Raw genomic sequence first — 11,480 nt, 5'->3', positions numbered from 1 at the left:
TAATAATTTTGTTAATGTATCGAATTTTGCATAAACGATTTTTATTTAATTATTACTGTGAGTTCGATAAGTTAAAAATAAACTGGTCGTGATGTTTACTTCATTACAAATCTTTTGATATATATATATTTTTTTTGTTTCTAATGTTGGAAGACGCGAAGAGAATGATAAATCTGAAAAAGACGTCACTAGAATTTAAGTTGCAAATTAAAGAATTAACAAAAATATTAGACTCTGTTTAGTCGGTTGATGTATTACTATAAATGAATGATGTTGATTTTTGACTTATGTGCCGCCGAGAGACCTTACATTTAATAATTGTGTTTTGTTGTCATTCATTCATTCTTACATTCAAAAGATATGTTGCTGGGAGTTTCTTTCGCCTTTTCTTCTCTCGAGCGTTAACACCTTTACAAAACGGTAGTAGCTTTCGTTATTAATAAACAGATATAACAGAAAATACTATATTTTAATTTTAAACTACAAAATATTTAGCAATATGAAAATAAAATTAACCGTCATTTCAAACTGAAAAGTGCTATACGAGACGTCACTAATAGTAATAGATCGGTTCTTAGCGCCACCAGCGTGCTGTCACGGGCAACAGAGAATAGAACATTCTCCTATATAAGCAATAAAATACTCTTTGGAACAGAACTACCTCACCTCACCTCAACGAACGTTCCGATATAGCGCCCGTTTCCTATCTGTTCCTACATCTTTATTTTGTGTTTGTGACTTTACTTTGTGTGTTACGCCTAGGAAGGCTATTCAGAAAATCATGTTAGATTTGATTGGAAACTAGAATGAGTCACCGGGCCGCCCCGCCGGCAACCGCTTTTATGCATCTATAGTCGGCAATTAGATAACGTTCGTTCTTGATGTACATTGTATTACAGTGTGTGTTTTATCTTCCTGATAATACGCCGCTGTTTCACGCTGAGGTAAGGTTTTATTGCGTTATTAGTCTTTTAATGTCAAATATCAATTTCCCCGCTCATAGACTGCCTAGGTTTCGTAGAGGGAGAATAAAAAAAAGAATAGAGAGGTTTATCGCGTATACTGAAAAGGGATACCAACAGAGTACCTATAAATTCTGGGTTGTCTACTTTTAAAATTTTACTCCGTTAAAGAAATTGAAATGAAAATGAAGTCGTGGTAGCCTAATGGTTTGACCTTCTGGCTCTGAAGCAGAGGGTCGTGGGTTCGAATCCAGACTCGCACCTGTGAGTTTCTCGGAATTTGTGCGAAATTAAATTTGAAATTGATCATGATCTTTTCGGTGAAGGAAAACATAGTGATGAAACGTTGAAGAAGGTTCAAAGTCCTCGGAAAACGTGTGCAGTCCCCAACCCTCATTGGGCTAGTGTGGTGGACTGTCGCCTAAGCACTCGCCTGAGAAGAGACCCTTGCCCAGCAGTGGGACGTATAAATGGGTTCATGACAATGATGAAATCTGCGAAGTCTAAGGAGGGAGAATCCACCAGACCACATTTGGCTTGGTTGAGTTTTAGTAACCAAATAAAACAATTATGACAAATCATTACTTTTTTATTGGCTCTTGAATAGTATTAACTTAGTATACATATTTCGAACTGAAAAAGTATTGAAAAGTAAAAAAGATACAATATTTAAAATCACCCATAAATTGGCAAAAGCACGGTATCCCTAAAATCAGCATAAGCCTGTCTAATTTAATTTATATGTTATTTATTTGATCTCTCTTTCTCGCGTATCATAACCACTGCTGGTAGAAGTGAGATGGACATATTTGACAAAAGTAAGATATTCTCCTTATTCTAGGATGTTTATATGATGCAAACAAAAATCTTTTAATCAAAAACACTTCAAATATCATCTAAAATACATGTAATCGTAATATTCCAGGCTTGTATTAGAGTATTTCACTAGTAATTCATACAAGAAAATTTGTTGATTGTAATGAAAAATTAAAACTTACTTGTGAAAGTTTATGTTAGGAATTTTGCGTTCTGTACGGCTTTTACAGCCTAAAATATAACAATGCACCATTATTGTGAGCTGCAATCATTGTCAATTATTACAAAGGAACGGTTAGTAACTTTGTAAAACACTTCTTAAAAGCACAAACACATAAAATCGATGCACATCAAACACTCAGAAGGATTTGCTGGACTCAACGAGTGTTGACTCATATAACCAAAACTGCACATGTAGAAAGGGACAAAAAATAATATTGTTTCCTCATTTACTCTGATATGTCTGTGCATAAATCTACCTCGCTTATACGGTTTTTATTATTTAACCATTATTTTTTATTAGTTAAACGTGTGGGCCAACATATTACAATGAACAGCCAACGACCTATGCTCCCTCTCGATGTCGACGTTGTGAGAAAGATCATCCTTATAGAGCCCCTCTAACCAGTTCTCCCTCTACACTAGGTTTCCTTTATTTTTTTTCATCCTCTAAGACTTAGATAGGTATCTATTTATCAAACGAGACCAAAATTTATGCGTCGTAATCATAGTAGATAAATAAAATTTTTTTAGGACAGGTGTGCTGCCGCACCTGGTGTTTTCTCACGTACCTACTAATATTAAGAAGGCAAATGGAGGTTTTATCTGATGTAATTGTACCTTACGTCTTTTACCTACATAGTGTTCTTTGTACTTTAAACAGAATTTGTACACGAGCTTAACCTATGACAGCATGTGCCTATGAATGCTTGCTTAAGTCAACCAATCTTTCCAAATGACATCCAGTTTTAGTTTTCCATGCCGGACTTGTTCCGGTACAAACCCTGATAAGAAAAAGTGTACACAATTGAATATTAACAAAGATACTTATATGTAGATTGCCTAGTGTTAAACACTGTAGAGAAGCTCTGTCACTGGACAGGAATAGCATCAGAATGCTACTACTACTACAGACTAGCAGTGTTGCCAGACTTTTGCGAAGTTAATTCGCTAATTTATATTAAGTAGTATTTATTGTTAAGTAGCCGATATTCGCCCAAGCCATAATATCCCTAAAAATCAAGAAAAACAATTGTACAATTTTGATTGCTGTTGGACATTGGAGAATATGAACTCTCTTATTTCCCCAATTCCCCACACGTAGAAATACTCAAACCCCTAAATGAGTTAGTTTACAACTCCATTCCCCACATAATCCTATATCAATTTGTAATTCCCCAGTCATTTTATAAGTAGCCTAAAATCGCTAAAATGGCTTCCCGTTTCAAACAGCCTAAATATCGCCGAGTCGCCGATCACTTTTTTAGCCGCCGCGCGACCGGCGAAATGGCGAAAAATTGCCTAATCTGGCAACAATGCTGACTAGAGCCTTAAAAGGGGATTGTGGCTTGGACAAGCACATGTCAAATACAGGGTAGAGAGAAAACAGAGAATGTAAATTTTGCCACGAGGTGGATGAAACTCTTATGCATCTCCTCAATCAGTGCTGCCCTCTAATGGACGTAAGAAATTCCATACTGGGTAGGCACAGGCCACACCCAGAGGACATAAATAAAAACTGACAGAGCCAGGAAAGTCCTTCAGTTCCTTAATGCTGTTGATTTTGGCTTCGAACTGTAATTAGTGATGATCACAATAGATCAGTTAATGGTCGCAGTGATGAGGGGCTGCATAGGCCCCAAACGAAGCCACCCTAATAATAATAATAATATATGTAGATTGGTCTTTACATGTAGTGGTATTTACATTGAATACAAATTACTAAATAAAAAAGCAGCAGTGATGGCATGTTACTTTAGTACGCCTGCGCTCCGTTTCCATGTTACGATGCCTGTCAAAGTGCATGTGTTTGTTAGTGTATTAATATATTTTAGTAACAAAACACATGTAAAGCACTTCTAAATAAATACTTATCATTATCTAATAATCATTGTCTATGAATGGCACTCTTAAATAAAATAAAATCATTATTTCGTAAATAATATCTATGGTGCCATTTCTTTTGGTAGTATGCCTGGTAACACAAAACCTACAATTGTGCAAGTCGGACTAGTAAATAAAAAAATAAAAAATCTCTATTTATTGCTTCCAAAATAAACAAAATGACATTACAAAAAAAAAAACCTTAAAAAAACACAACTAGTGCTTGACGGTTTGTTACTTGTACAATAATACCCATCTCTCGTTAATTGCAGATGGCGTCAGTTCTTCCAATTACGATAGCCGGTGACAACCTGGGCAAGAGACATCAACAGCTGAATAGCCTGGTCAACGAGTGTTATAAACAACAAATACCCCTCGATTCAGTCCTCAATACCAAAGAACTATCGCCCGTAGACCGTTTTTTCATAATCGATTTAGCTTCTCGACACAAAACTGTAGATTACATCTTGAGAACCTTAAAAGATGAAGATATGCTTTACGTTAGCCGAGCTTTGAAGTCCACTTGGCTTCTTGATATAGAATACAAACACATAATAAACCCAATATATTTAGAAGATGTTTTATATCCAGAAATGATAACGACAGCTGTTACGAAAATGAAAAATTGGGTACAACACCATTTAAAAGATACGTCGCGTTGCGAAGAATTTTATCAGTATTATTTTGATAAGGATGTAAACTTGTCCATACGCTTCCTTTGGCATTGTTCGAACGATTTCATATTGATTAATTTCAAGCACGTAATGGATAAGATAAAACCGAAGCAGTTTAAAAAGATTTGCGAATATTGCCCGGAAATCGCTAAAGTATTTTTTGATAGTTTAGAAAATAACAAAACCATGTATACTAGATACACGTCTAAAGAAAAAGAGTTCTTTGTTGCTTTGAAAACTCTGCTCAAGAAGAGCCCGGCAATGTATTTGGACATTGTTGAGAAGTACTTCAATACCGATTATTTTGGGAAAATGAGCCCAGAAGCTACCAAATTCATTATGGAAAACCATAAAGACAGATTCAATAAGAAGCCTGAACTATACGCATCGCGACTTCTTGATATAAAAACACTAGCCAAGTTATTGAATGCTGAAGAGATTAAAGAGCTTGTTATCAAGTTAGCAAGAGCATCGTACCTTTCGCATTGGTTTGAGTATAAAAGCGTGGAGCCGTTTATTAAGGTCTTGAGTGCCGATGAGAGGAAGTCTTTTAAAAAGAAGATATTTGTCGATAAAGACGTCGGGGAAAAAGTGGAGAAATGGCCATATGAAATTCCGAAGTCACCATACAATATTTATCGTGACGAATCTACTATATTCAATGATTGCGAGCATACTCCCGATGAATATCTCCGCATGGATGTACAACTTATGGATTACACAATGTTAGATGCAAGCCCATGCTCAGATTTTTGTAATACGAAAATGTGTCCGAGAAAAACTTCTCTCGATGTCCTTTACGAAACATATCGATTTGATGGTTTTGAAAAGACGTTTAGTGAGTTGAAAAAGAATATGACTATGGCAGATAGTAAGCATCGACAGTACATGATGCTTGTATTAGTAAGCAAAACTGGAGGGCGAACCGAACACCTAGAAGAGCTATTAAAGTTTCTCGTTAAGCATGAGAATGAACCTGACAACTTTCGAGCTACGATAGTTCGCAGTTTGGTACGCCGTTCTAATGTCTGGCGAGTGTCGCAATCTTATTGGGATTTATTTATGGTTTTTGCGCACGATATAGGATTGGATGGCAAACCATCAACGGTTCCTTGCAAGGAAGGTATTCACGCAGTCGTGTTGCGAAAATTGTTGGAGGATGCTCCAATAGATCCACTCGTTTGGGACTTATATGTGAAAAATTTTTCAGACTTAAAAGAGTATTCCTTAAACAAGGATGAAAAAGAAATCGTTAAATCAAAGCTGCCTGTCTTGCTTCTTTCTGCGGCGCAAGCTTTTTTGAATTCAGACGATCCAGCAGTGATTTCTAAAGCTACTGAAAATCTTAATATGATGATCGATATTAACCGCACATTCAGGTACAGCTTCGATAATCCCCAGTTTAATGAGACTATGGCAAAAGCTGTTCGCAAAGACAAAGACGCAGAACAATTGTTGAAACGTCTGTTTAATGCTAAAATAAACAGGAGGAAATTGTTTCAGGAAAATTTTGCTGTTATACAGAATAATGCGTCATATTTAAACGCTTTAAAACATGACATAAAACTTCTAGAATCGGCGAAAGAATTTAAGATTTTGGTGGAAAAAGGCACGTTAAAACACGACAAGTTTCTAGAGAAGTTAGCATTATACTTTAATGAAGGAAATGGACTAGCTGAGAAGTATCTTTCAGTTTTAGAGAAGGCTATAGAAAAATCGCCTAGAAAGACGTATGCGAGACCCATTGCAATATTAGCTGGGAAGAGAATCTTGTCAATCGTTGAAAATCTTGATAAAGCACCAAAGTACAGTGATGCCAAGAAATTTGGCGCAGTTTTAAGAGGAAATGTTCATAAGTCCAGACCATTGATTAATTTAAATGCCGTTGATTGGCGGTGGCTTGGAGCAAAATGTATCGCCAATCGAAAATTAAATACTAGCAAGAAGGACGCTAATGAAAATATTGATAAATTACTATCTTGGAATAGAACGACAAAACTAGCTGTTTTCTTGGCAATGAAGATAGGGAAAGAAGCAGAGGTTCTAGCGAAATTTGCTGAAAGAAGACCAAGATGTGCAGTCAGGATTGTTACAAAGCATTGGTCCCCGTTTAAAATGGATGCGAAAGTTTGGGATGTCCTGTTGAGTTTGATTCGGACTATGAATATATCTGAATTAAAACCAAATTTGCGGTCTTCCTTAATATTGGCACAAGTTCCAAAGAACTTAGAACAGCAGTATTATGCGGCCTTATATGAAGCCTTTAAAAAGGATTTCAAATATCATGCATGTGCTGCATTATGCGTCTTAGAAAACAATTTTCCAGACGTTGATAGTAGTACTGTAGAAAGTATACTTACGAATTATTTAAAAGAAGATGTTATGGAGGATAATTTAAAAAATCAGAGCTACAGTTCTTGTTGGTGTCATAAATTATATATAAGAGTTATTGCGAAATTCTTGTTACTCAGTAAAAACGAAGATGAACTGAAGCACCGATTTACGACAGTTGGCGAGCCATTTTTTAAGACGATTAGTGATTTTAAGAAAGTAAACGAGGCAGACCCAGAATCAAAAACCGAAAACGCAAATGTCAAGGATTTTTTGGAGACATTCACAAGGGCATTGAGGTGGAACAGACTATTCTTGAAAAGTCAGGATGCCCTATGTTTAAAAGTCCAGGAAGTGATTACTGACAGAATGCAGAAAATTTGGCCCTTAGACATGTACTTCGAGAGCTACGTCGGTATGCATCTAACAATGCTCTATTTCAAATCTATAAGACAAGGTATGAAAAACAATCCTAAAACGTTTGAAAAGTTGCCAGAGCAAGCCGACGAAGCCGCAGATATAGTAGGCGTCTTGCTGGGAAAGTATGTCGCTCGCGAAATTTTGCAATTGATTGATAAATATTTCGACAGTATCAAACATTTGTATAAGGTGTGCTTCTATAATGATTTGCAAAATAAATTCGACTATAACAATAACCGGAACATTTTCGTAACGTCGATAGTAAAAGGTATATTGAGTGAACAGAATGGAAATTCGTACGTATTAGCAGAACATTTATTCAGTAATGAACGTCATAACATCCCGGAGACTTCGCGTAAGGAAATATTAGAATTACTGAAACATTGTAACTATCAAGAGGTCGAGTTCTTTTTGTACTCTAATTTGAAATAGCTACTTTAATGTACTTTTATCGTTACACACTTTGTATTGTAAACGCAGGTATTAAACTAAATTTCAATTGTTTTGACTCTTTTCTAAATTGGAGTAATTTTTTACGTTTGATTGAACCTTTAACTAAGAGTTTTAAAGTTCAATAAATTACATATAGCTATGTTAACTTTTATTTAAATGTCCATCATTGCTTTGCCTGTGTAACCCTGCAAGTAATTTTTGCTTGTCCCGACATCAAAACACATATGTATGTATCACAAGTTTTGAACATTGGTACAGAAGAATACCTGCATATGAAAACTTATTTTTAATACAGTTGCTCAAAACGTGGTATTTTTCGTACTACAAATCGTGCCGAAAGTTGGATTTTTCGCACTAGTGCTTTTTACTTTTCCATTTTTTTAAATTTACTGTTGTTTCAAGTCTTAAACATAGAATTAAAGAGGTGTATATTTATTTAATATTGATTTGCTTTGTGGCGTAAGTCATTCGTCATTAAAACTTATATTTACTTACAAACATCTTATTTGTTTAAATTGCATAGGTGTTTTATAAAACAACGGGTTACATTTAAAAATACCAAAATATTTTCCATAAAGTTGGCTGATTGAGTATTAGAGCAGATCAGTAGATATCGTAACATATGTGATGCGCAGTTAAAAAACATAGACTTTCCCGTGGATTGTCAAAACTGTAGCGGGAACTTAGACTATGGAAACTAAAGGACATGTTACGTTGACATATATAAATCAGACGTTATATGTATATGATGCATTTCGACGTCGAAAACATAAACATATTATTGTCTTTGTTTAACTATTACGTGCCGTCTTAAGCCAAAAGAGATAGCATTACATTGGTCTGTGTCAAACACTGGAATCGAAAATTCGTAACGTCATTTTAAATGCCAACCGTGGCCATTTCAAGTACATGAGGTACATGATACCGTTGTCAAAGGGAAGTACATCAAATGTCAAAACAAATGTTTTTCCAAATGTATTATTGAATTATTCACATGTATTATAATTAAATTGGACAAAAATATTGACAGTGAGAATAATTAGGTATTAATAAAAATGCGACGCTGCAGCATTAAAGGATGCGGCTTTAGAAAAACTGCAAATCAATCGAATGTTACATTGCACAGGCATGTGTTATTTTTTTGTCTATAAATCACACAATAGCCCGAATATTTTATGTAATTAGACTTATTTAAGTAGTTTATTTATAAATCTTGCCAAATTTTGCTTTTGTTACTTTAGATTGCCTGTTTGTTTGTATATTTTGATGATTGTTGTTAACGATTATTTTGAGATAGTGTTGATCTTGTAAGCATACATATTATCGATATTCTGTTATTAAAACAATTCACTATGAGGTTTTTATTGTTTTATTATTATTATTTCAAGTTTTCCTACAAATGAAAAAAGGAAGAAAGAATGGTTGGAAATCATAGGACTGCCGAATATAAACGTTGGATCAAAGATCATCTTCATTTGTTCGCTTCATTTTGAAGAGTCAAATTTTAACAGAACTTTAAATGTAACTAGATTACATGACAATGCTATTCCATCATTAGGTTTATTGGTAAATAATTTTATGTTCAATTTAGATTAAACAAGACTCATTTACTAGCTATTCTCAGTTCCTGAAAACAAAATTATCCACTCGTTTGCATGAAAAATAATATTCCTTGAAATTACAAAGACGAAACTTTGCATAAATATTTTACAATAAAAATGGCATGACAGTTTTTAAAAAATGTGGCGAAATGGGGTAATAAAGTTTGTATGGTAACTTTTTAACACGTGGTGCGATTTGGTTCATACTTGAATATTTTTCATTTGTATAAAAATTGTACGCGGACGAAGTCGTGGGGAAAAGCTAGTACATGATAATTGTTGATTTCCGATAATTGATTTTTACAACTACTTCCATTATTTCTGTGTTAAAATTGCTTGATAGATTCATTTGCTTAAGAAAGCCCGGGAATTAACGGGAATACTAGAATCCGCAGAAACCTGAATAGACTTGTACTTGACGGTTAGTTAAAAGACGTTATGTAAATATGTACTAAAATGTAGGTTAAAGGCGTACCTCTTAAAGTAATTTTTATATTTTATTTAGTAAGTACAATTAATACTACGTAATGTTAAATACAAGTAAAGTAGGTATAATTAAGCAAGAATGCGCATGTCGCCAACAAACTGCACAGCAGTTTGGTGACTTTTACTAAATAAGTTACCAGTTGTAATGTTAAAAATAAATTTTTTTTGAAGTTTAAAAATGTGTGTTGACATTTATAATAATATACCACTCGAGATTAAATTATCAGACTTGTGTATGTTTAGGCATACTTTGGTTACAGTAAACTAAAGAAACAAAAATTCAAGCCATACATTTGCATGTCGATAATGACTTATCGATAGATTATGGTACAACACTAAAGAAATCCGCCATTTGTAACTTTCAAATTTTGGTAATATGCACGTTGATTCTGTACTTAGGGCAGCTCCTTTCTTTTATTTTTTTCCATCCTCTAAGAGCGGGAATAATTGCAATAAGGCTAGTCATAGGGAAATTATAGATAAATTGTATAGAGAATTGACGGATGTGTTATGTCAAGCAGCTAGTACCACCTACGGGCAACAAAAACCAAGTAGGCATAAGAAAAAACTTGTCGTGGGCTGGAACAAGCACGTTAGCGAGGCTCATGCGAGTGCTAGACTCAGCTTCAAAATATGGATCGGGCATGGTAAACCATCGGGTGGCCCAATATACAAAGCTATGATTGAAGCGCGTAAAATTTTTAAAGGTAAGTTGAAGTGGTGTCAAAACCACCAAGATCAAATAAGAATGGATCTAATAGCGTCACTTCACTCAAAATCGGACTTTAAGAATTTTTGGAAACATAGCAATAAATTGAAGGCTGAGCCTAGTATTCCCGTGAGTGTCGATGGGGTGTCCAATCCTATCAATATTGCAAATATTTTTAAAAATCACTTTGCCGTCCAGTCTCCTCTGGGGCATCCCAATCGGAAGTTTGACGACGTTAGGAATCGAAAGCTGAACATTTCAACAACATTTCTCACCAAAGACATAAAGCGTGCCATTTTTAAAATGCGTGGTGGTAAGTCGCCAGGTCATGACGGGCTTAGCGTAGATCACTTGCGGCATGCCGCATGCCGGTGCACACCTCCCACGAGTGCTTACGCTGTTATTTAACCTATGTGTAAATCACTCGTACCTACCTCCTGATATGTTGCGGACTCTGGTGGTGCCGATTGTCAAAAGCAAGACCGGGGATGTATCGGACAGGTCAAATTATAGGCCTATTTCGTTAGCTACGATAGTAGCAAAAGTGCTTGATAGTGTGCTGAACTCTTATTTGAGCCGGCATGTAAAGTTACAGGATGCACAGTTCGGATTTCGGCCCGGGCTGTCAACAGAAACTGCTATTTTCAGCTTGAAGCGCACTGTCAGGTATTACACTGATAGACAAACTCCCGTCTATGCCTGTTTTTTAGATCTCTCCAAGGCATTTGATTTGGTTTCGTATGACATCCTCTGGCGGAAACTAAATGATACTGGGCTTCCACCGGAGTTGGTATCTCTCTTTAGATTCTGGTACCTGAATCAGGAAAGCCGTGTGCGGTGGGCGGGTGAGTTCTCGGATCCATGGAGCATGGAATGCGGGGTGAGACAGGGTGGCTTGAGCTGACCCCTTCTATTCAATTTATAT

General features: G+C 35.6%; 1 protein-coding gene across 1 annotated transcript; it reads left to right on the top strand.

The window, feature by feature from the left end:
• Positions 1-607: 607 nt before the first annotated feature.
• LOC113227717 lies at positions 608-7,907 on the top strand. Its single transcript, XM_026460702.1, has 2 exons — positions 608-944; positions 4,154-7,907. Exons 1-2 carry the CDS (start codon positions 882-884, stop codon positions 7,736-7,738), a joined length of 3,648 nt encoding a protein of 1,215 aa, XP_026316487.1. The 5' UTR covers positions 608-881; the 3' UTR covers positions 7,739-7,907.
• Positions 7,908-11,480: the final 3,573 nt, after the last annotated feature.

The sequence above is a fragment of the Hyposmocoma kahamanoa genome, unplaced genomic scaffold (assembly GCF_003589595.1).
Source record: "Hyposmocoma kahamanoa isolate Upper Pololo Valley unplaced genomic scaffold, ASM358959v1 214, whole genome shotgun sequence".
Lineage (NCBI taxonomy): Eukaryota > Metazoa > Arthropoda > Insecta > Lepidoptera > Cosmopterigidae > Hyposmocoma > Hyposmocoma kahamanoa.
Note: the sequence above shows the minus strand (reverse complement) of the source record. Positions and strands in the feature narration are given on the sequence as shown.

What these genes read in the sequence shown, in the direction of transcription:
- LOC113227717 (XM_026460702.1), top strand. Translation starts at nt 882, where the DNA reads ATGTACATTGTATTACAGTGTGTGTTTTATCTTCCTGATAATACGCCG. An exon ending in CGCCGCTGTTTCACGCTGAG is followed by an intron (nt 945 to 4,153) that starts GTAAGGTTTTAT and finishes CGTTAATTGCAG; the next exon opens with ATGGCGTCAGTTCTTCCAAT.